The 25024-nt window shown below is 39.7% G+C and overlaps 1 protein-coding gene across 1 annotated transcript; it reads right to left on the bottom strand.

Annotated features, from left to right (window-relative positions):
* Positions 1–536: 536 nt before the first annotated feature.
* On the bottom strand, positions 537–23687 carry farsb (phenylalanyl-tRNA synthetase subunit beta). Its single transcript, XM_022222456.2, has 18 exons — positions 23544–23687; positions 23063–23118; positions 21703–21857; positions 20992–21064; positions 20740–20855; positions 19445–19595; positions 19246–19354; positions 18864–18934; positions 18726–18787; positions 17342–17393; positions 17166–17227; positions 16140–16347; positions 15951–16031; positions 15764–15856; positions 14194–14311; positions 13567–13719; positions 2947–3094; positions 537–1519 (listed from the first exon to the last, which is right to left on the bottom strand). The coding sequence occupies exons 1-18, from the start codon at positions 23599–23601 to the stop codon at positions 739–741; spliced, it is 2547 nt and encodes an 848-aa protein (XP_022078148.2). The 5' UTR covers positions 23602–23687; the 3' UTR covers positions 537–738.
* Between the last annotated feature and the right edge of the window lie 1337 nt (positions 23688–25024).

The raw sequence follows: 25024 nt of genomic DNA, 5'->3' as shown, positions 1-25024 counted from the left end.
TAACATAATAAAGTTTTTATGACATTACTTGAACTGTGTAGCAAATGCTGCTGCTGGGTCTTACTGCAATATTTTTATTTCAGAACATACACATGCAAAAAATTTCTCTTGTTGCTTTTCAAGTCACCATTTGGGAGAACTCCGCCTAGAGCCAGACAAGGAAATTAGAAACCAGTTTAACTGAAAACTGGCAACTTGATTTCAGAAGCAGCCGTCTTTGTCCTCAAAGGCAGGTTGGAGCAGGCTGTCTGTTACACCACACTGACCTGGTTACTGCAAGTTCAGTGCAGGAATGAAGCAGTTAGCCGCCCTTTGCTACAGTAAAGTCTGAAGGAATGCCGGAGCACCTGTCAGACTCCATTTACAAGACGGCTTGTTATCTGCACGCCTCCCTTTCATACGGGGAGTCCACTGGCTGCAACAATTTCTCTCTGAGTTGCCATTAACACATCAGATACCGGGGAAATGCGGAAGACTGTGTTCTTGTTCCCCGATTTAAAAAAACATGCAATACAAAAGATTCAAAGCACTCTGTCAAAAGTTAGAATGGCTTTATTTGATGTCTGAAGGCAAGAATCTTCTGTACTTGTATCAAAGGATTAAATGTCTTTAAATGAAGCACCTGAGCTTTAGTTGTTGTATTACATGGACATTATTACAGCATTTCATACATCACAGATCCAAGACCAGGAAACATCAGATGGTACCATTCAGTCAATGATTCTCTGCCTCTATGATTTAGATCTTATTGAAGGCAGCCACATCCACAGACTGAACATAATCCTCGAAGGCGGTGATGGCTTCCTCCAGCAGATCCGTACCCACTTTATCATCCTCCACAACGCATCCTATCTGAAGCTTCTTGATGCCGTAACCCACCGGCACCAGCTTGGACTGCCCCCACAGCAGCCCGTCCATGCAGACGCTGCGGACGCACTCCTCCAGCTTGGCCATGTCCGTCTCGTCGTCCCAGGGCTTGACGTCGAGCAGGATGGACGACTTGGCGATGAGAGCTGGCTTCTTGGACTTCTTGGCGGCGTACTCGGCGAGGCGCTGCTCCTTGATTCGAGCTGCCTCTGCGCTCTCGGCCTCGTCGTCAGAGCCAAAAAGGTCAATGTCGTCGTCATCGCTGGTGTTGTTTGTTGAGGCGGGGGGAGCAGCGGGGAGGACAAACTCTCTCTTGGCTGCTGGGAGACGAGCTCTTTCCCTCTGGAAGGACTTGATGTGGTTGTACCAGCGCCGGAGGTGGCAGAAGGTTAGCGAGGGAGGAGACGGGATGGCATCAAACACGGTCATGTCAGCTTGGGATGCCGCAAAACCCTCCATGTAGCTTTTGTCAGCTAGAAAATCATTGAGAGCTTTGAGACCCTCTTGTGTGCTCACGTCACCAAACACAGTTTTTGTGGACGTTGGGCGGGAGAGCGGTGCCTGCTGGGATCCCTCTTGCATGGGGAACTTGTGCTTGATGACTTCCTGCATGGGGACGTCATGAGTGAGGAGGGTTTCAGCAGTGTGGCCACTGGAAGAACCAAGGCAACAAAGCAAACAGGTAATGAGTCACTAAGTTTAATTACCATGCACTAACCCCAAGGCATAAGTAGTCTAAATTAAGACCAGGCATGCAGGCACAAGCCCACACACAGATGCGCACAATTCATGTCACAAACACAATGGAGTCTTGTTAATTTTTAATTCTTCTGACTTAAGGAAAAACAGCCTTTTTACTCATGTATAAAACCCAACGGCTCCACAAAATGAAGCTGCACAGACTGGCCCTTCAGTTTTCTCATGCAGTAACAAACAGATCATTCGAATCACACCTCAGCCACATAAACCAAACACTAGGGCTGCACGATATTCAGAAACACTGACATTGTGATCCCAGTTTTTCTGTGATGCATATTGTTATATAATAAACTATAGGAAATTCCACAAGATGACTTGAATAACTATTTGGAAAGAGTCAACCATCTGGAATGACTGGGCTGATTATGTAGGGGAGTACATATGCACAGAATTAAAAAAAAAAAAAAAACTTAGTTTTTTGCTTGGGATGAAGTGCAGATCAGACTTCGCAAGACGCTGCAGAGTACCGGTTTGTGGTCAACATCATCCTTTCTGTAGACGAAATATTTCCAAACAGCTGAGTACTGCTGCAATAAAGTTCTTTGTCTGAATTCAGAGTGTCTCCTAGAGAGAAAATATAAATAAAACTGCACCCAAAACATGTCACCTGCTGAACATGTGCTTATAGATAGACACTACAGTTTACTGATGTTCCCTCCACTCCTCACAGGCAGGCTAGGCTGGTAGATGTTAACCAGGCAGCTGTGCACAGAGAAGCCTCTCGTCTCCACTTGGTCAGACAGGTGTCTGTGACCAAAGATTAAAGAGAAAACTGAGACACAATTTCTGATTTACCCAGTTGGAACCAAGTGATTTAATGTACATGAGCTCTTGTCTGTGAGCACAGCATTTAAACATCAGTACTGCAGTAGGTTGGAGTAGATCTTCCTTATCAGTGTAACTTTACTGTTTGTTGCTCATTTTGCACTTCATGTCTTGTAAATAAAGTTAAAAAAACACAAACTGAACGTATCCGTAGATCACAGCAAATGATTTCTATCAGACAGATGTCTGTTGTAGACTAGTTAAGGAAAAGGAGAATCAATATTTGGTTTTGTATCCAGCAGCAAAAAAAGTTGTAGCATGATGTGTTTGTGTTTATTTGCCTTACTTCACATCACACTTCTTCCATTGGTGCAATGAGCACAATGCAATGTCAATGCTGAATCGATCTATCGTGCAGCCCAACAAAACATCCAGTATATGGTCATAGCAAATTACAAGCCTTATTGTTTCATCATTATTTTCTGTTCTGATGTCAGTATAAACTGCTGGTATGTTTTTAGGGTGAGGGGTTAAGGTGTAAGAAAGTAAAATCACAGGAAGGGTTCGATGTCTATCTCCATGGCGGAGCAGGGCATGGTCAGCTCAAAGCGGTTGATGACATCTGGGTGGAGGACTCCGAGACGTCCCACAGTCTTTCCACGAACTAAGATCTCTGCACAGCGACCGGGGAAAAAGGTGGAATCTGAAAGGAAGAAGAAAACAGAGAAACTGCTTATGAGCAGACCGTTTGGCCTTACTTCCATCTAACTAATATGATTTGGCTGTGAACACCTACACCTGGCACCAACTTCTCCTGCCCAGACCTTCAAGGCACTTCACATGCTCTTGTGAGAGTTGCTTCCTTTTGAAAACAATTATCACCTCCAGTAGCTTGTTGGCACCCCGTCCATATGCCGACAAACTATATTTGACCAGCGTGTTACGATCCAACACACCATCTGCGTAATCTGGGTGTTTGTTGGATCGTGTTTCAGCCACTTCACATAGTTTCTACATGTCCACTTCTCTGCTTAAGCCTTCATTGTTCTCTTCATACCGGCGACATGCTTCTTGCACATCACATCACTGAGATCATGAGTCACTTGTGCTGTGTGGGTGATAAACTGCTGCCTTCCTCCATCATTTGTTCACCCACATTCATTAATCACTGATCACTTCTACATGAGCTATTACAAGCAAATCCAAAGCCTAAAAAGGCACCGCTTCCTGTGCACCAGATACTTCTCTCCAAGGAAAGCCCTTTCATAATCTATTCTTCAATGGACTGCATCATTAGTGTTTAACCATCGTGTTGTTCTGCGGGTCAAAATTGACCCGGTTTAAAGGTTGAAAATGTGGAAATATATATATTTTAACAGTGAAACTTCTGATGTCCACATTTCCAACATTTTTGGGAAATCTCTGAACATTTTTTAGTGGGAAAAAAGAAATGTTAAAATTTTTCATAAGAACATTCACATAAAAATCAACCAAAATACAGTGAAATTCAACGGATTTTGGTTGATTTTTATGTGAATGTTTTATTGATAGGCAGCGCCCTCCATAATTATTGGCACCCCTGGTTAAGATGTGTTGGAAAATTTTAAAATAAATTCAATTTTTATTGCAGAAGCATGCTCTCACACTGAAAATTGTTGAAAAATGTGTTATAGGAGAAGATTAGGTGTTGTTTTGTTGGCAAAAGGGGGTTGTACAAAGTATTAACATCAGGGGTGCTAATAATTGTGGCACACATGATTTGATGTAAAAGAATTATTTCTTAATGTGTGATTTTTTTCCCCACTGAATAAATGCACTGAAATTAAAGGTTGGATTTTCCTCTTTTTTCATTGTGGTCCTATATCATTTAGAAAAAAACTGGATTTAATAGAAGTTAAAGAACACATCTTAACCAGGGATACCAATAATTATGGAGGGTGCTGTATATGAAATCACTAGATATTTTTAGGATTTTTTGGGAAGATTTTTACTAATTTTTTGAAAATATTTACAAGAATGTTTTTGCCAAATTTGGGGGATTTTTTTTCACATAAAACTTTTAAGGGAAACTTTTAAGGAATTGTTGGAATTTTCTTCCTGAAGTTTTGCAAATTTTCAGAAATTTTGGAAATTTTTTTGCTGAATTTTTGGATTTTTTTCAGACAAGGAAACTATATTTTTTGGTGCCTGGAAATAAGAACAGGAGGGTTGATATCAACCACTGACGGAGCAGAAAGAGGAAAATGGTTTATGTGAAAATGTCACAGGTCATTACTGTAAACCGTCCACCTCCGGAGGCTATTTGACCATAAATGGATTTTCTGTCTCGATCACTTTCACACAAACATTTCACTTTCCTCCTTCTGATTGGAGTCAGTAAGTGTGTCAGTATCGGGAGTAAAGGTCACTTCACTGCAGCTGGATAAAAAGCCTCCATCAATACTGTAATGAAAACACTCTTGTTCGTGTGAGAGCCGTTTGCTCGCTTTGTTCAAAAAACACTGACATGCAAACAGACAGAAAGACGGACTTGTCAGGAGATAACAAGATACAGGGGTTGCTATGACAACAGCCCCCCCCCCACCCCACACACACAGACACACAGAGACACAAACACACAGACATGGCATTCTCCCATAGTGCACTACTTCTTCCCACGCTGCCTTGCTAATGGGTTCCAGAGCCCGCTGCTTAGATGTTCACTCATCACTACGGATGAAGGCTTACAAGACGCTGCACATCCAGCCAGCGTGTGTGTTAAAAGTAAACTAAAGCAGGGAAATTCCACCTTTTATTTCAGCCGCCCGCTCTGTGCCGGTTACACATGTATATTAAATTGATGGAATGTGCTTGCGTCGGCTCACACGTCATCTGCTTGCACCGTTAGCAGGGTGCCATGGCAACTATATAAATAGCTCGGGTACATCTTAAATAACCAATCAGTCAATGAAAATCCTACACTTGAGCCAGGCCACTTTCCGCCCACTCTCCTCCAACTTTCAGCAGAGCTTTCAGCAGAAGGGAGAGCTGCACCGAGGCATCATCACCAGCACTACGGGCGCATTTTGCCAAAGGGTAATTCACTATTTGAACTGGAAAAGCAAATTCATAGAAGCTCTTAATGAAGCTCGCAACACCCACAGCAGCACAAAGGCGAGCAGCTGCGAACACACTAAAATTACCACCATTACTGGGAACATTTTAAATCATGATGAACATGGGCTTCAAATGTGAGCTTTAGTGTTTTATGTGTTGTTCCTGAGGCTTTTAGATGCTTCACAATAGTAGCTATAAGGAAAAATACTGAAATGTGGTCAAAACTTCACGTTCTTGTCCGATTCCAGGTGTTATATTATAGTTTTGGAAATCATTTCAGTTAATTATAATAAAGTTGTCCACACCCAACTAATTTTTTCACATCTTCAAATCTAGAAAAGCACTAAGAGAGCGCAGTACGCTGCCAAGGCTGTTCATTCTCCCATATGGCATTGTCAGAAATGCATTTTTTTAATAAATGCAGCATTTATTTATTAGTTATCGATGATCAGAAATCACGGCAACATAGAATGTGTCCATTGATAGGACTCAGAAACACCCTCACAATTAAATCAATTGTTCCTTGTATCATTTCTAACAGATAAGTCCTGACAAGTCCGCAGCAGTAGATTTGTAGTAGGATCGTAGTCATGTGTTCGCCAGCAGGCAGCTGGTGTCAAAAATATCTCAAAGTTTTTGATCTATGAAGCTAACATTCCACAAGCATCTCCATCAATATTCATAGTTTATGACAGCAGAAGGATCCTGATGATTTGAGATGGAATAACCCAACTACACTTCAGGTATAAATTCAAATAAGAGACTGATACCAAACCCTGCCTATCCGGAAACAATATATCCATCTGCAGAGAGCATTTTGTTTGTTTTTTGTGTTAGATTTACTGGGTTGCCGACACTCTCGCTGGCAAAGACTGTGTGTTGTTTGTGTGAGATTTTCATGCCGCTATCTCACAATGATACAGAAATCTTTAACAAATCTGTGGATCCAGACAATAAGCTGCATCATTTGGTCCTTGTGTCATTTCTGACCTTTCCTGATAATTTCATCCAAATCCATTGGTCTGCTTTTTAGTAATGTTGCTAACAGACAGACAGAAGGACGGACGGACGGGCGGGCAAATGTACGTCGATCGTCGCTTAACTCTGCCCCATTACTTGGCGGAGTAATAGAGAGTAATAAAGTGAAGGGGAAACAACAAAAGCAGACAACCCAACAGACGCTTTACAGTTAAAGTTGGTGATATTCTACAGTCATTATGGTCTACAAATACAATTAAAATGCGAAAACCAGCAACGTCTTACAAGTGCAGCATGGTACTGTACTTTTTCCTATAATGCTACTAAAACAGGAGAAAAACAGAATTGTTGGGGGAGAAAAAATACACATTTTATGGTCAAAGTACTGACACAATAAGTGCCCATGTTCAGTGCAACAAAGCAACACTTCTCACAGTAAAACAGTGTGACTCAGTGGAATGTTTTTACTGACATTCACCAGATGTAGACATCAGTTATAAGCCTCCATTTCTGCTGCACTTTTCACATGGCTTTATTCTCCATTTCTACTCTGCGTACCACCTGTTCAGAATCCACTTCACTACTAGAAGCAACAGAAACTACCCCCAAGCAGCAACCTGCATGCTGAAATGGAAACAGGTGCCAGAGATTTGAGACATGCAACAGTGCAGGCCTAATGCATGAATTTCATTAATGATAGTGCTCACCTGACTGGATGAAAATAGGTCCCCACGTCAGTATTTTGCAGGAGTACCGTCACTACATCTTGGGCATAGACTGTATATAAAGATGGACGTAGCATCTGGCTCCAAAAATGAAGCCCACCCGGAAGTGTCAAAAAGTTGCAATATCACACCGTCCGCTAGGGTTGGCTCCAAAAAGCTTTTGCTCCATAGACCCCAATTCATCACCGGAAAAAATAAAATTTGATAGATTGATTATCTACAGCTCAGGACTTTTTTCCCGTTAGTTTTCATGGTCAAAATGAGAGATCAGGTGGTCGATCTTAAAATAAATCAATACTGAATTTTAAATAAATCGCTAAAGTTGGCAGAGCCAGGGGGCGTGGCTATGCTTGATAGACAGTCTATCGACTAGGGTCCTGCCTCTAGTTGCTCTCTAGCCTGTTTGATGACGCTTTTTACGTCAGTGGCTCCAAAAAATAGAAAATGGCGACCAGGAAGTAGCAAAATCCGGGCTTCATTTTCTCAGCGTTGAAACCAACGGGTGACGTCACGGTTAGGTCACGCCTGATCTTGGGTTTAGCTCTGATGATTGTGATAAGCTCAGAGAATTAGAATATTTCCTCCTACAGCTGGATGATGATATGTAGCTAAACTATTCTCTTGCACCGACACAGCACTGTGGAAATACAGGCTTTGTGAAATAAAAGGTTTTATGTCGACAATTAAGCTCTATGGCATAGAGGAGTAAGATATATTTGGCTTTAAAAGAACACACACAATATCTGATCGTAAGAGCAGTTCATTTTAACAACAGTTCAGACCCCAAATGTCAGCACTAATTCCTCATTGCACAAAAAAGCAATGTGTTCAATGTCAATGCTGAATGAGGAAGTTGGTCCGGACACGGTGATGTATGTTTACAACAGACAGCCTGGGTTATATTAGTGTTCACTTCCATTTTCACCTCCAAGTGAGTTTTAATAATGTTGGAGTTTGTTCAAAACATGCCTCTTTCATTCTCTGTAGGACTTCTTTTTAGCAATGTCAGCTTGTCTCCTAATTCACAAACAGAAATGATGGCCAAAACAACACTTTTTGTTGAAATCAGGCAGAATTATCCTTGAAATCGGCATCAGCACTAACCTTTAAAAAGCAAACACTGAACACTCAAGGTCAATAACTGAACAAAAAAAGTCACATGGCCGCGATCTCTTCCCTAACAAATGGACCAAGACCTTACATTGGACACAGTTGTTAAGCGAAACGCAGGCATCTGTCTCTTAAGTGTTGTTTCCCTCCACTTCTGATCCCCTGACTCGTCATTTCTTCTCTCTCGCTCGCTGAGTGGCGGAAACTGGGCTGACATGTATTCCCTGGGAGTGCTGGTGAGGTTAGCGGTGCTCCTGCTTCGCTCTGCTGATGGATACATCCTGAGGACGCGAGCCTGTGTCAGGTGAGCTCTTAGACTGGGTCATGACCTTGTAATGGGGTTAAGGACACGCTGACATGTGTGAGGAGGATTTAGCTAATGGTGCAGAGAGTGTGGAAAAAAAAACAGCGGCGAGGATAGACTGAGTGGGAGTGTGTGTGTGTGTGTGTCCGGCGTCATGTCCATTAGAGCGCACTGTGAGACGATGTCCATTTCAGGCTCTCTTTAAGTGTGTTTGCGCCTGTCAGATGGCCAGTCCGAGCACCCGTGGGTGGGTGCTGTATGTGCCAGTCTGTCTTGCTGCTCGGTACTGCAGTGGGTGACGTGCCTCCCATGCACTCTCCCACACTGCAGACTTTACACAGTCTCCTACTCTTTTCTTGCTTACGCCTCTAACTGTCGCTCTCCTGTCCCCCCTCCTCTCATACTCTGCTCTCTAGTCTTATCTCATCCACTCTTCCTCTCCTCTGTCTGCTCTCATCTCTCATTCACCGACACTTGAGCCCATTGATTTGCAGTCTGAATGGGCCAGCGGAGGCAGAGCAGATATCCTCCGGTGTGACCTTGGAGCATGCACGCCAAGGTAAGAGTGAAGAAAAAGAGGTGGGCGGAGAGGTAGGCAGGATGGAGTGAGACGGAAAGAGGAAGAAGAAATCCAATACTCTCTTTGGGAAAACGAGGGCTAAAATGTATACAGATTGGCCTGTGGAAAACAATGAAGTCCAACCTCTCTGATTACTAATCTCACAGGAACAGATCCGCTGTATCAGCCAACTGAGTCATACATCTATCTGCCGCTTCATATTGTAAATACTATTGTGCCAGTCATGTCAGCCCTGCTTAATGTAACCGAATGTGAAAAACAAAACTACATTGCGCTCCACAGTTTACGGGTTTGATGTCCTCTTTAAGTGAGCAAAACATCCTTTCAGAATAAAGTTCATCTAAAGACTTGGAATGCTGATGCAACATGAGTTACTTCATTCATCTTGTTCAGACGGAGCCCTTTGAAACTTTGCACCCTTACTCAGATACGTTTCATCATTAGAGACACAGTGAAGTCATTTTCTTGGCCCATAAACTATAAAACACTAATGTTGATATGACACCTTTGATTTTTATTGAGCACAATGATGACAGGAACATTTTACGTCAACACTATTTGGTTTCCCCCACTGACCAAACGAGAGAGAACAGAGTTGTCCCAATTTATTGGGGGAAGATGACGCAATTGCTGAATTTGGAGGCGGAACAAAAAGAGAAATTAAATACAAAGGAGCGAACTGTTGTCCGTGAAAAGTAATAAGCAAGTTTTCCCCACAGATGTTATATTTAATTCAGAGAGATTGTAAAGAAAAGCAACACCTATTACTCCTCAGTTTCGTAATTTAATTTGGGATATCACAAGATATGATACTTCCGAAGTAAGCTGATGCTAAAATTCTGAAAACTTGACGCTTTACTAGTTTGTTCCTGTAGCACTAAAGCTGCTGTAGAAGCACTGGAGATACTTGATAGTAACTTAAGGAAGGCAGAAACAGGTCTGCTGTGACTTATGTTTAAAAACACAAACAAAAAAAAACTAGGGCTGGGACTAAACAAGTTAATTTCGATTAATTAATCACAAAAAATAACACGTTAAAAAAATTAATAAATTTACAGACCTTTCCCAGTTCGGTAACTTGTGGCACACCGGTAACACTGATGAACACTCCAGCCCAGTAGGTGGCGGTAATGAACCTAAAGTCTGTTTACCAGCCACAAGTGATGTCAGCGCACGAGAAAGTTTGATGAACACCGAAGGAAGACGAGACCGCATTGATTGGCTTGTCGGGTGTAAAGATTTCTTTAAAAAAAATTCCAAATGTCAGCTTGGATAAAAGCGCCGTTGTGTGGAAATTGTGTAACAAAGAGTTTTCTGATCATCGCAGCACTTCAAGCCGATGGTATCACCTCAACGTAGAACATGTTGCTGTTAGCATCAGAGCTAAACCTACAACGGTGCTGTGGACACGTAGCTGTAGAAAATACTTCATGCAAATGAGATCTGGGGCGACACACCAGCTCGAAACGCGGCACAACACAACGAGCATACAATGTGGTGTGTTTCACAAAGACAATGAATGAGATGCAAGAAACCGATGGATCCTGTGGACACGTAGCTACAACAGTCCTGTTACCAGCAAACGGTGTAGCCATCCCACATTAGTCCAATTTTCAAGACACACTGGCAGTGTTAGAGTTTACAAACAGTCTTAAAATTTTGAATATAATCGCTCTTATTGCACTTTGAGTTTGCAGTAATCTGTGAATGTAGTAGACAGATGAAAAATGCAGATAAATGGAAATGAAACGAATGATTTTTTTGTTGTTTAAGTTCACGTATATGTCTGTTCATCCAATCAGTCATCAACCAACATTTATTTGAATTAAATAACTTTGCTTATTGTGTCAAATACTGCTATTTGACAAAAATGTGATTAATCATGATTAATTAATTACAGAGCCTCTAATTAGATTAATTTTTTCCCATTGCATCACATCACTAAAAAAAGTACTTACAGATGAACTACACCCAGAAGGCAGACAGTGCCACGGAGCATTCTGAACAAAAACAACAAACACCTCTCAACATCTCAATCTGGACCCAGAATCCAAGGCGAGAAAATGTCAACAACTCCTTGCCAAAATGTTCACATCCTGAAGAACTGCATCTTTGGCGGCAATGCTCCACATATGAAGTGTTGGGGATTGGTACGGACTAAAAAGAATCAAATCAAAACGATTCACTGTGTAAACTACTCTTAGTAGTTGTTGAATACAATTTAATTTAACCTCATAAAGATGCCCATTTCTTTCCTGTCCAGAGTTCATCTCCTGTCCTCTTAAACTCACTGCACTGACTCCATTAAGGAGGCTGTGTCTGCTTGTCATCCAGCGCTGAACAAGTCATCTATATATTATTGACATTGCAGTATAACCAACAATATCTAAATGACAGGAGCTGCAGTATTTTGACAAAGGTAAAATGTGTCACAGCATATCATTATAAAGGAGCATTGTGGTGCTGCAGAGACACCTCAGACTACACATCATATTCTCTACTTGCAAGGGAATGCACTTGTTTGGCATAGACCACAGTAAAAGTCACATCGTTGCTGTGACTTTTTTCCCCAGTAGAGGAGAAATGCCACAACTCTAATTCTCACTAAATTTGTTCTGACAACTTCTATAACTTTGCATGCAGACGATCAGACAGGCACACTCCCTTTATATAGTGAACAACGAGCTGTGTGGAGCTGAGGAAGGAGCCGATGTTTCAGCTTCTCTCTGCAACTCTCTTTTTCACAACTATTTCTGTCATTTTTTATGTAAACAAGAGCAACACTCAGAATGGATTCCAGGAGAGATTTACTAAAAATACGAGCCGCTATCCCCATATTTAGACAATATCGTGTCTCCTTCCCCTCTAGGACAGTCAGCTTTCCTCTGCACCAGCTATGTCACTGTGACTGTGATTTTCAAAAGCAAGTTTGCAGTTGTGTTCACTCTAAGGCCTGAGTAGTTAGTTTTTCTCTGTTTCCTACATCTGTCTGGTTTGAAAAGCAAAGAAACGGAGACACTATCAGATAAGACGAGAGCAGATGGAGAGGAAGGAAGAAGAGGAAGGACGAGTGGACACACCACATGCTTTATGTCATTTAATCTGTTTAAAGTCGTACTGGGAGAAGATATACTGCGTGTGTTTGGGGTGTTTATAGAATTGTGCTAAAGTCTGGGGAATACTTTTGATTCACTGACAGTGTAACCAATAGGAATATTAATGATGGAAAATCCACATGTGCTAGAGATTTAACTCTGCAAGACCCAAACAGAAAGAAATGAGCCCAAAAATAAAAGAAATAAACAAAAAACAAACAAACATAAATGTAACCCAAATTTAGGAAAAATTAAATACATATATATTTTTTTGTTGTTTTTTACTCATTTTCTTCTATATTTGGATTTATATATATTTATTATCATTTAGACGTTTAGTTGTATTTTATTTTTTGTTCATTTTATATGGATTTGTTTTATATATATAAAAAATCCAGAAGAAATGAACAAAAATAAAATACAATTAAAAATCTAAATAATAATATATAAATCCAAATATAGAAAAAAATGAGTAAAAAACAAACAAAAATATATATAACAAACACAGAAAAATTAGCAAAAAATAAATATTAATAATAATATATAACTAAATATAGAAGAAAAAGAGCAAAAAAAACAAAATATATATAAAATCGAAAACAATATTTAGAAAAAATAAAACTGTTGTCGTATTTCTGCAACAGTGGGTTTTGCAGCATTAAAGGAAGCAGACTGCTGCTCTGTTTGAACCTCTAAAGAGATATATGTGTTTCTTTTGATCAAATTATACTAGTATCACATTTCTGACTAAAACATTTCACGATAAATACCAACAATGTAAAATCAAAAGCTGATACAAAAGGTTATGTAAAAATATTCTAATGAGAGTCAGTATCTAGCTGTAAAGCAATAAAGTACATGAAGTGTTTCATTGTGTATTTTCTTGTATATCATTCTCTGTCTATCCATTGTTCAGCTCTTATTGAAATTAGCCACTCATCTTGCAAGCTAATTTTGCCTTAAAGCTAAATTGTTCATGTCACCGTCATGGAAACTGTACAGCAGAATACATGTTCCCACACAACAATGCAGTCACTGCTAGTCGTAGACTGGATTTACATAATCTCAACAAAACCTGCCTTTTAACCTCACGTGGCCCAGATTTATTTGTTCACCAGCTTGTACATAAACATGTTCTAATCACATGGGTTAAAATCTGTTGCTGGGATTTTCTCCTCCCTCTGTAAATCCATTTTTGTTGGACATTAACCGACAGCGCTAGCTTACACACACATTCCTGTAGATCTGGTTGTTGGCCTCCACCCCCATCCTCCACAGGATTCTTACCGTCTGCTGCCTGGATGTGGTAACCCTCTCCTCGGGCTGACTTCACCTCCAGCAGCTGCATGGTTCGGTCCAGCAGGCCGTGGATCACCTCGAAGCCCGGGCTCTTGTTGTAGTAAACGGCACAAAAACGCCGGCTGTTCCTCGCCCCGACATCTGGTTGGGAGGATGAGGGGGAGGGAGGGTGAGGGAGATTGAGAACAGGGTCACACCAGTGGCTTACTGATACAATATGTCCAGTCAGTGTGATTCAAAATGTAAAAGCCTCAGTCTTCCGATAGAACTCCTTCTCATTTATTATATATATTTATGGACATTTATCAGGACTACATTGGTTGTTTATAATTATTCTTCACCTAAACTGACTCTGACACATTTGAGGTTCCTCACAAGTGCACACATGTAATCACTGTCAGCATTCATTCTTGTATCTACGTCATGATTCAGGCAGTTTTGCGATCCATCCTGTGGAAAAACTGAGTAAATATTTTACATTTCAACTGGCAGAATACATTTTCCCCAATCATCAGCATCAGCATCTGTCCAAAAACATCAGTGACGAGATTTCAAAACTGCGCAATTCAAGACTAATCCCCCCCCCCCAGTCATTTCACACATACACACGCCCACCTTTGGTCTCATCCTTCAACACCACGTCAGATATCTCAAACAGTTTGAGGGGAAGGGGCATCTTCCTGTTGGCAGCTATGGTTTTCAGCAGGCCTGGCAATAAAGTGGTGCGTGCCACCTGGTGGAGGGAAATCACAGTCAGGTTGGAAAACAAGGCAGCAGTCTGTTAGAGAGGAGGAGAGCGCCCTCTTATGGAAAATACCAGCATGAATTAAGAGTGTGAGGTCAGCTACCAACTAGATTTTGGTTTGTTTTTGACTCAAAAACATCCTTTCGTATTACTTAAATGTTATTCTAGAGTCCTAGTAAAGAATACTTATAGAAGAAAATTAACTTGATTATAAAGAAGCTTTAATTTGAAATGTATAATCTGTTTAATCCTCCAGAATCCTGTCTATTTTCAGGGTATTTTCGATAACTTTACTTTTACTTTACTTTTAAGCTACTGATCGTGGTCATTATAAGGGCTTCTCATACATGCTTCACCTTGTTTATTTCAGAACGCTCCATTCTATTTTGATCTTATATCTCCAGATTTTTGATGCTAGTCTATATCAAGAGAAAAATGTTTTGTATAGTGAAATTGTTCTGGCAGTAAAGCTTTTTTCACAAGGGCATGCACGAAGAAGTACAATTCTTTAGTGGCATGTCAACAAAGTAACCACTTTGGCCATGTTCAGCCTATTGGATCAGATACACTCCCATTATAATCAATATAGCTATCCACACAGGCAGCATTAAGTGTCATGTTTCTGTCTCACACACTACTCCACTTAGACAGAAAGTGGTTCATTAGCTGACCCTAATGTATGCCACTGATTAAATGAGTCTGATGGGGATACAGAAGCTTTCTGCACACGTGAGGCAAAACTTTGTGCATGCATGAGGTTAACTTTCTTTGAAGGCCAAAAGAGTGACTCATCCTAGTACACTAAGAATGCAGCTATTGTAGGTTTAGCTTGTATTTTGTTAGGGAAGCTCATCAAAAGCAACATGAGCTACACGTGAGAAACACGGAGGAAAATCAGAATCTGTTTTATTGCCAAATAGGCTTTTACACTTACAAGGAGTTTTCTCTGGTGCTCTTGGTGCAAGTACAAATAGAACAGTAAGTAAAAAGATAAAGATAATAATAATAATAGTAAGAGTCAAGGTGCATGCATTGATAATAATAAAAATAGAATCAGATATAAAAAATATAGAATAAAATAGACAAATAGACAAAGGTATATAAAGAAGCAGGACTTTGATTTTAGTAGCTAACTTGATAAAAGTGGCATTTTTATTGTGAATTGATTTTTTTTTTTAATTCTTCTTAGCTTATAGCCTATTCAATATAGGCTCTATATACCTACTGCTCGTCTGTGACCTGTTAAACTCTATTATTGCTTTGTCTATATGTCCACCATATACACTCTGATGGTAGAAACATCATCCCAGATCCAGAAGAAGTGTTACTACATGTGCCCAACTAAAGTCTGCAGTTCACTAAAGTTAAAAGCAAAAGGTTATTGGTAAGACTAGATCAGAAATCTGCAATATGAGCTTTTTATGATGTACTGTGTGTTACCTGAAACTCAGCCGTCTTAGGGTTGGAAATATGAGCTGCCTTGGTCTCCGATATCTTCTTTCCAAGCTTGTCGGCTATATCTTCTGCAGAACACTACAGGAAGATGAGAAGGACAGGTTTCTTTTGGTATTTTTAAGGAGCGAGCATAAAGTATTGTAATTTGCGCATGTTTGTGGTTTTGTTTTACCAGGGCAAAGTTAAGAGCCTCGGTGAATCCAGCAGCTGCCAGGTCTTGTCTCAACAACTCGGTCAGTTTATTAAGTGGGAACTGTGAACATATAGAGCTTATCCATAAGAATACACACTATATTTGAAGAGATTTACTAGCATTCGGTTTACTATTGGAACACATTTACACAGAGGCAAAGCCAGGTACCTGATTGGCAACAGTGTAGGCGTGTGGCGTGGTGCGGGTAATGTTGTTGAATCCGTAGGCGATGGCGGCGTCCTCCATGATGTCACAGGCATGGATGACGTCCGAACGCGTGGGTGGGATCTCAACCTCAATCTCATCACCGACGCCGGTAGCCTGGGAGAGCAGGCACATCCTGGTCAGCAGCTGAGCAATTTTCTCAGTTGACTCACTGTCAGGAGAGGGAATAAAAAGAGAGCGGTGTTCATCAAAAGGTGTGATTTATTATGCTGGTGAAGGTGTTCTGACACCAAGCAGCAGTGGAGCAGGTAATGCTTTTGTAAGCAAAATGAGCTGCAGTGTGTGAGAAGTGAAGTGAGAGTGTTATCTCATTAAAGGAAACAACTTACAAAGATTACAGCAAAGCAAAAAAACTGACAGGTTAACTACTTCTTTAGAAGCTAATAAGTGCCTGGAGGAAGTTAAATAAACTCCGTGTAGTAAATCATTAATTGCTTTGTCTGCATTTTCTTTACTTGGAGATTGTGAAAATGGAAAACATAAAAAAGAGGGCATTTGTTGTGGCTCTATTTAGTGCTAGATAGCACCTTCAAGCGGACTAAAAACACATAAGCCAGTTCATTTTCTCAGGCATGCTGTTGCCAAACGTGTGACTAGGCCTGGGTGATAAAACAATAACGATATGTACCAGCAGTACATATGTACCACTTACAGTATTAACAAAGTTGCTCAATAGAATGTTATTTGTTTCACACTTGAATGCATCAGATGGAAACCACCATAAAAGCACTGAACAAAAATGCAAAGTGTGGCTGTATGAACAAATCACAAGCATGCTCATAATTTATCAGTTATTACTGATATCGACCGAAATGAAACATTTTATTGAGTAAAAATGTCCAGCCCTACTTAGCAGCATGCAAAATGGAAAGCATGTGAAGTATTTACCAACAGGCATTAATCACATCTGTGTCTTTTGTGTTAATCTTGCTCTCTGGCTTTAAGACTGAGCAGGTGCAAAAGGCTTACTTGATGCCAACTTTTCGGTTGATGAATTCGCCGGACAGCTTCTCCTTCCTGTAAGCCAGCTCCTAAAGGACAAACAAGGAAACCACAGAAGAGTCAGAAAGAGGAGACATGAAAAGAAACTACTGCTACATAATAAAAGAAGACAGAGTGTGAGATGACAGAAGTGACTACAGTACTGGGTATATGCAGGTCTTTCCATCTGGGTACACCACCTCAGCCTCCTCCACCCTGAAAGACCAGGACAGAGAAGAAAACATCATCCCCATTCTAACATTCTAACAGCCTCATTCTTTACCTGTTTGTTAAACCTCTACGTACACTACCGTGCAAAAGTTTGGGGTCACTGAGAAATGTCTATATTTTTTAAATTAAAGCAGCTTTTTCAATGAAGATAACATTAAATGAATCAGAAATCCAGTCTCGCCATTGTTAATGTGGTAAATGACTATTCCTGCTGTAAACGACTGATTTTTAATGGAATATCTCCATAGGGGTACAGAGGAACATTTCCAGCAACCATCACTCCTGTGTTCTAATGCTACATTGTGTTAGCTAACGGTGTTGAAAGGCTCACTGATGATTAGAAAACCCTTGTGCAGTTATGTTAGCACATGAATAAAAGTGGGAGTTTTCATGGAAAACATGGAATTGTCTGGGTGACCCCAAACTTTTGAATGGTAGTATAAATACTACATTAATTTGAAGAAAAATTAAGGTTCAGTATCCAGAACATACATCTGACACAAACTTTATGGCAACCAGTTTAATTTTTCATAGCTTGATAGGATATGCATTGCAGATATCCGTAACTCAGTTCTTCTGAGTCAAAAAGATTATTGCAGATATTCTATGACGTTACTTTTGCCATTCATGTGTATTTAGTTACGAGTTACTCATTCTCTTCTCTACAAATTAACTGCACATTTCAGAATAGTCAATTTAATTCTGACTCTCTGATGTCTGTATTTTTTTTCAGATCGTTAAACTCAGCTATTTAAAACTAAAACCTGACAGTAACATCCATAAGAGAACTTTAAACTCATAAAAGTGTAGTTTAGCACAGAATAGAATAGAATAGAAAGCCTTTATTGTCATTGTATAACAAGTATACAATGAAACTGGGAGATGTGACAATGTGACAGGCCATTGTTGTTCCACCCTTATCACCGACATCAAAGCAGGATCAAGGTCAGCAAGGCAAAGGAAACAGGACAATAATGAAACAAACTAAAACGAATAAATCTTTGAATCTGGAGGATGCATTATCCTGTAGCAAAAAGGATTTATCTGAAGTCCAGTTGATGGATTCGACAGCAAAAGGAAAGCAGCTGCCGTTTTGTCGGTGTACTGAAAACTAAAAAAGCTTTTCTCCTTTAGAGAATCCCTGCTGCTTTACTTCTCAAGACATACAGAAACAAAACTATTTCTACACTTGAACAAGCGTTTTACAACAAAATGCTTTAGCTTTCTTCAAAATTGTACACCTAAAATGCTGAGATGCAATTCTAGTCATGGTCGGTCTGCTGAGAGAAGCCAGCTTTACAGAAAGACATGACTCACGTGAAGGGCTGTGAACAATACTCGCTGAACATGGTCACCATCATGTCCAGCACGATCTTCGCCTGAAATGAACGGATCAAGTTTAGGTCAGCTTCTCATGACAGCAGTGATATATTAATGATTTATCTTGGTCAGTACCTTGGTCAGGTCTGTCGCTGTGCACTCAATGAAGACATTCTTTGTCTGTAGGGTGATTTTTGAATGATTTCCTGAAAGAGCAGTGAATATTTACAGTTAAACACGTGACATTTGATTATACCGGAATCATCCTAAAAGCTACTTTTTTTCTTTTTAATCTTCATATATAATCACAAGCCACACATGTTGGAATGTTATATTGTTTATGTTAACATTTTACATCCAAAAAGTCAGATAGTGCCTGATTTTTTTGCTCATAATTTATTTAAAAAAAAAAACACTCGACCACATTTGGTTAAACAGCGGAAGTGTGAACAGTGTGCACCAGAGGCAGAAAATGAAACCAGAATGACGATAGGCACAGTAAGAGTACAAAACTCACCATTGATAATAGGAGGCATGGAGAGAACAACGCCGTTGCTGTCGTAGATGATCGGGTACACTGGCTTGTCCTCAATAATGTGAAGATAATGCCTCAAGTGGCTGTCTGTCTGCAGAAATCAAGACAGCAACACTGAGTCAGTACTGCTCAAAAAGAAAAGCTGCTCATTTAACTAACATCCAGTCAAACAGCTATGCACCTTGTAGAGGCTCATGAGCTCCGTGGCAGTGTACTCTTTGGTCTGGTTCAGCGGCTTGAAGCTGATGTCTCCGGGGGGTTTGGCTGTGTAAGTGAAAGGCCCAGAGATGGTGTCCAGGTCATGGGTCCCGATGGCCACCAGGCTCCTCTTCCTGCATGACATTAAATGACTGTCAACTATAGCTACTAAACCAAAGGCTGAAAGGGGAGCTGCACAGTGCAAACAGAGACGACACTATGACCACAAATCTGCCAACTGTGGGAAGTGTACATGACTCTGCATTAGACATGTCCACTGCATAACTACTCTATGGGCATATGGGTTCTGTAAAGCATCTTGAGACAATTTGACAGGAATTGACGCTACATAAATAAAATTGAACTGAATTGAAATTGAATCGGTTCTTCCACTGATTTGTTCAAAGCATGATAAGTGCAGAAGACAAACTCTGATTGTTCAATGCGAGTGCATCAAAACAAGTCACCGCAAACTGCAGTGTTGCCCAAAAGAGTAATGCATTACCACAACACAATTTGCTTTATGCTAGTTTATGGTGAGAATGGAGGATGAGGCAGATGGACTGAAGGAGAAGTACTGCTGTTATTTTGATTTCTTTCAGTCAAATATGCAAAGAACATTGTTGCCCATTGAAGATTCTGTGCCAGCTAGAAAATTCTCTCAGCCACGAAAAATACATCTAATTTATTGGATACAGTAAGATCTGAAGAAGCTTATCCCTGTGTAGAGGAGATGTTACGTAGCTGTACCTGACTCGCTCTCATTTTCATGCATTACAGAGAAAATTCCCATAAAAGCTAAGTCAAGCTGCTGCAGATAAAGAGATGTTTGCTGGCTTCTTTCAGAGAGAACATGCAACAGTGTGTGGCTTTTATCAGAAGGGGGTGGTGAAAATGATTTGGTAATATAATGAGAAGGGCAACTGAACTATTTCTGATACCAAGTAATAAATACATACTGATAGTATTGTTTTTTCCAGCAGTAATAAATAAAAAGTAACTTATTACATTTACTGTGTACTTATCCGTCAGAAATGATACAAGGAACAACTAGTCCCATCAATTCCCGCTGCCTGCTACATATTTAGGTCACGTGATTCGTTATCTATACACAATGTAGTTACACAAAGCAAAACAAAACAAGAGCACAAAATAAATGCTGCATTTCTGACAGTGTCATATGGGGGAATGAACAGCCTTGGCTGCTGTTCTAGTTTTCAAATGACATCTCTACTCAGAAAATGACTAAAGTACTTCTTGTACTTCATCTGCTCTGACCTGCAGATGTTCTGATGTAGTTTCTCCTGCAGCTCGATGAAACTGTCATAGCGCTCCTGTGTGAAAGTGATGTTCCTCAACACTGCTGCCACAGCGAACGGTCGCACTGCTGCTGTCTGCATAGAACATACATATCAGTTACAAATAGATTATAAGAGTAAAACACACTTATTTGATCTAAAAACCAAACTAATGATACCCTCAGGCCACAAACTATTTATTTGCCAATAGATTCTGAATATTTCCAACCACCTCCTTTGTGATGATCAGCTTCTGAGGGTCCCCACTGACTGGGCTTACACGTCTGTAGCGAGGTGCCTCCAGCCTGAAACACAAATATGATATCTTTGTGACACAAGACTGCAAGCACTACAGTCTGAATAAAAACACATTAGTAAGTGCGACACAACCAAAAGGTCCACTGATTCATAAGGATAGTTTCTGTCTAAACCAAAACAAAGATAAATGTTGTTAATAAACATTCCCTGAACTACATTATTTTAGTAATGAGTATTTCTAATTAGCCTCGGTGTTTATTTAGCAGTCATCTTTACACACACATACTGCCAAAAATAGCACAGGTTTTTCATAGGGCTGAACAAGTAATCCAAATATTATCAAAACTGTAATATTGTCAACATTCAAGCAATGAAACTGCAGGAGCAGCAATTTTCTGAGAAAGATAAAATGTGTCTTGTTGAAACATATTATTAGAAATTCAGCATAACGGTGATACAAAAACGCCCCGGGCTACAAATTAAATTTATAACAGAACATGCAGACCACAGTAAGAATCATATCATTTTGTCTACATTTTTCTGGAAAAAAAATGCAAAAACATCCACTGAAATTTTGACTCTTTATTCCAATATATTTGAAAATAATCACAATATATTTTTTATGCATATGGTTCAGCCCTTGTTTTGCATACATGCTCTCTCTATGGACCAAAATGCAACTCACTTATTCTTGAAGACCTGCAGTCCACGGACCAGCCCCTCCAGACACAGCAGGTCATAGCGGTTAGCTGGGACATCGATCTTGTACAGGATGACATCGGACGCCTCTGAAGCCTTGGTGTCGCCCTGCTCTCTGCTGATTATCTCCTTCTCCGAGGTCTGTGATGGACAAAGAGAAAAATATCTATACATGTTCCGATACAAATACTGATGAATAAGAAAGAAGACCTTCAGCACAGAAAATTGTGACTTGACAAGCGTGGGTATAACTGCAGTCTTTCCTGAAATGTCCACCACAAGAAAGCATTACTGTTCATCAGAAGGGACAACGTAGAATTGCGGGACTTTTTTGTAACATATTTGACAGGTATCATAGTTGATATTTTTGCTGTTTTCAGGCCCAAAATCAACATGACCACCTATAACCAAACACCACATGGCACTTTAACAGAAAGATTCTTCAGTAAACTTGAAATTGGAAGTTATTTATAAGGATATTGTAGTTAACCTGTTGGCATGCCAGAAATCCACACTTGACTCACACACTACTTTATATTAACCGTGGTATTGTCCCCTTCTGACCCCCAATAAAATCTTTTGCTGTCATATACTTTTATGTAAACAAGGTCTATTTGGGCCTAAATTACAAAATGAAAGGAAAAATTTGTGGTAATGGGTTGGACTGAAGCCAGACTAAAGGTGTAACACAGATTTGATTGACAGCTTATAATATATGCTTTAAGTAACAGTCTAACCAGGCGGGATCATTTTTGACCCCCGAAGACAAAAACTGTATGGCAACTGGAAGGACGTTACGAGGGTTAAATAACTCAGAAAGCCTTGGAGACTTGCCAGGCTTTTATCAGGAGGAAATGACATCATGTGGAGCAGGTCATGCGATTTGAAATTAACACGTTTCCTTGAGAGGTGTTTTTGTAATGGAGAACTTAGTTGGAAGTGATTTCTCGGACACAGATACAATCTGTTATTTCCATAAAAAATTTGATGTATTTCCAAAAAAGAAATATCTCAACTTAATAAAAAGAATACAATCAAAACCATTCCTGAATAAGCTAATTTTGTTATTCTTTAGCTAATTAGAAGGTGGTTGTTATTAAATTCGGATGGTTATTTTGTTGATATTTTAGTGATATCCACTATTCTTTTTATGAAAAAGTGTTAGTTTTCATAATAAAAGAAAATAGAATTTGTAAAGACATGGTCATAATGAACAAAAAACATTATTTTTTTTAACTTAAATAAAAAATTATGTATGATATATCCTATGGACTTTAAAAGTCTCTCCATTATATACTGACTCAGACAACACTTTGGGTTGACCTCATCTGAAGTCATTGACTTACAATTTCATCCAACTCCAGCCCAAATTCGAAGCACAGCTCGTCAAACTCCTCGTCAGCTAAAACAAGCAAGCAGACATGATTAAAACAGGTTTGTATATCGTTGAACACCACAGTGTTTCCTCTGATATTCCTGCTCACGGTTAAATGACAGCAGTCAGGGGAAATGATGCAATCACGTTGACATCAACCACAGAGATGTCACTGCATTAGTTATCAGTGCATTGTAGTCGGTATAAACACTGGCAGAAGTAAGATGATATTAAACATAGTATCTGATGAAAACCGCTTTAGAAGAATTACATTTTCATTCAAGATAGTCAGACTGTGGTCAGGTAGCCAACATTAGTAGCAGCTGCGTTGCTAACTTTCAGGCAGCGAGTTCACTCCTCTTAATTTTTCTGTGTTTTGAAGCCAAAAGAACATGTGAGCGAAAAGACAGACACGCAGTCCTTTACTTGACAGTGTAGTAAATATGACTTACTGTAAGTTCTGCCCAAAGCTTTGAAAAGAAGATCCCTTTTTATTCCGACAGTCGGCATGTTGGCTGCTAATCCTCCTCAGCACAGCGGAAAAGGACCCCTCTAGCCGGTTGTAGCTGTCTGGAGCGGTGCCTGATTGAAAACAGACTTGGACATCGCCGTTATTTTAAATTACGTGCATGACCCCCACAAACAATTTTATAGACAAAGTCATTCACTGGAGACGAAAGCAGTTAACTCCATCTGAAATAAATCATTTTTAGGAGAAGTATGATTTTGTAAATACCAGTCACGACACACAGACAAATTATGACCAATTTCTGATTTTGTCATTGTCAATTATATTTTTAAAGTTTTTTTCAAAAAGTATTGCCATTTTTTTAATGAATGCAATACATTATTTAAAAAATAAACAGGGAGATAAGGTTTGAGAATTCAGATTAAAAAATACACAGTTTAAAAAGAGAGAAATAATATGCAATACAATGTCTTTAAAGTTTCAAATATAGGTGAAAAATTAATAAGAATTGAACACTAGTGAGACTGTTGTTAGGTTCAACATGACATTTTATAGCCCCTCTTAATTTGTTTATTTAACTTCTAAAAGCAATCACTCTGTGTCAAAGTGACATATTGAAACATTTTTTTTCTCTAAAAAATAACCCTCTTCTGCCTTAAAATGTCTTTGATGTAGATGTATAAAATGTATGTCTCTATGAGGTTCCTGCCTTTCACTTCACCCACTCCACTCTGCTGACTGCAGCTCACTGATGACTCTGCTCAAACACTGTAAACTTTTCAGTAAAACACCATGTCGGGTTGTAACAATAGAAAAAAGAAGGAATGCTTTTGAACTAAACAGCAATTCTGAAGAAAACCATTATATATACACTAGCAGTCAAAAGTTTGGACACACCTCCTCATTCAAACATACTGAAGGCATCAAAACTATGAAGCAAGATATATGGAATTATGTAGCAAGCAAACAATTGTGAAATAATTCTAAATATGTTTTATATTTTAGATTCCTCAAAATAGCCACCCTTTTCTTTGATTACTGTTTTGCAAACCCTTGGCCTTCTTTCAGTGAGCTTCATGAGGTAGTCACCTGAAACTATTTCACTTTACAGGTGTACCTTGTCAAGGTTAATTTGTGGAATTTCTTGTCTTCTTAATGGGGTTGTGGGGGGACAATCAGTTGTGCTGTGCAGAAGTCAGGTTGGTATACAGTTGACAGCCCTATTTGACAACTGCTACAATCCATATTATGGCAAGAACCAATCAGCAAGTAAAGAGAAATGACAGTCCATCATTACTTTAAGAACTGAAGGTCAGTTAGTCTGGAAAACTGCAAAAACTTTGAATGTATCTCCAAGTGCGATCAAGCACTATGATGAAACTGGCTCACATGAGGACCGCCCCAGGAAAGGAAGACCAGGAGTCACCTCTGCTACTGAGGAGAAGTTCATCAGAGTCACCATCC

This window comes from Acanthochromis polyacanthus, chromosome 13, assembly GCF_021347895.1.
Source record: "Acanthochromis polyacanthus isolate Apoly-LR-REF ecotype Palm Island chromosome 13, KAUST_Apoly_ChrSc, whole genome shotgun sequence".
NCBI classification, from domain to species: Eukaryota; Metazoa; Chordata; class Actinopteri; family Pomacentridae; genus Acanthochromis; species Acanthochromis polyacanthus.
Note: the sequence above shows the minus strand (reverse complement) of the source record. Positions and strands in the feature narration are given on the sequence as shown.

Excerpts from the sequence above, each read along its gene's own strand:
- farsb (XM_022222456.2), bottom strand. The coding sequence starts at position 23,601 with ATGCCGACTGTCGGAATAAAAAGGGATCTTCTTTTCAAAGCTTTGGGC. Across the intron at positions 15,857-15,950 it reads AGGCTCTTAACTTTGCCCTG|TGTTCTGCAGAAGATATAGC; the intron begins GTAAAACAAAAC and ends ATCTTCCTGTAG. Across the intron at positions 1,520-2,946 it reads ATAGACATCGAACCCTTCCT|TGGCCACACTGCTGAAACCC; the intron begins GTGATTTTACTT and ends TGGTTCTTCCAG.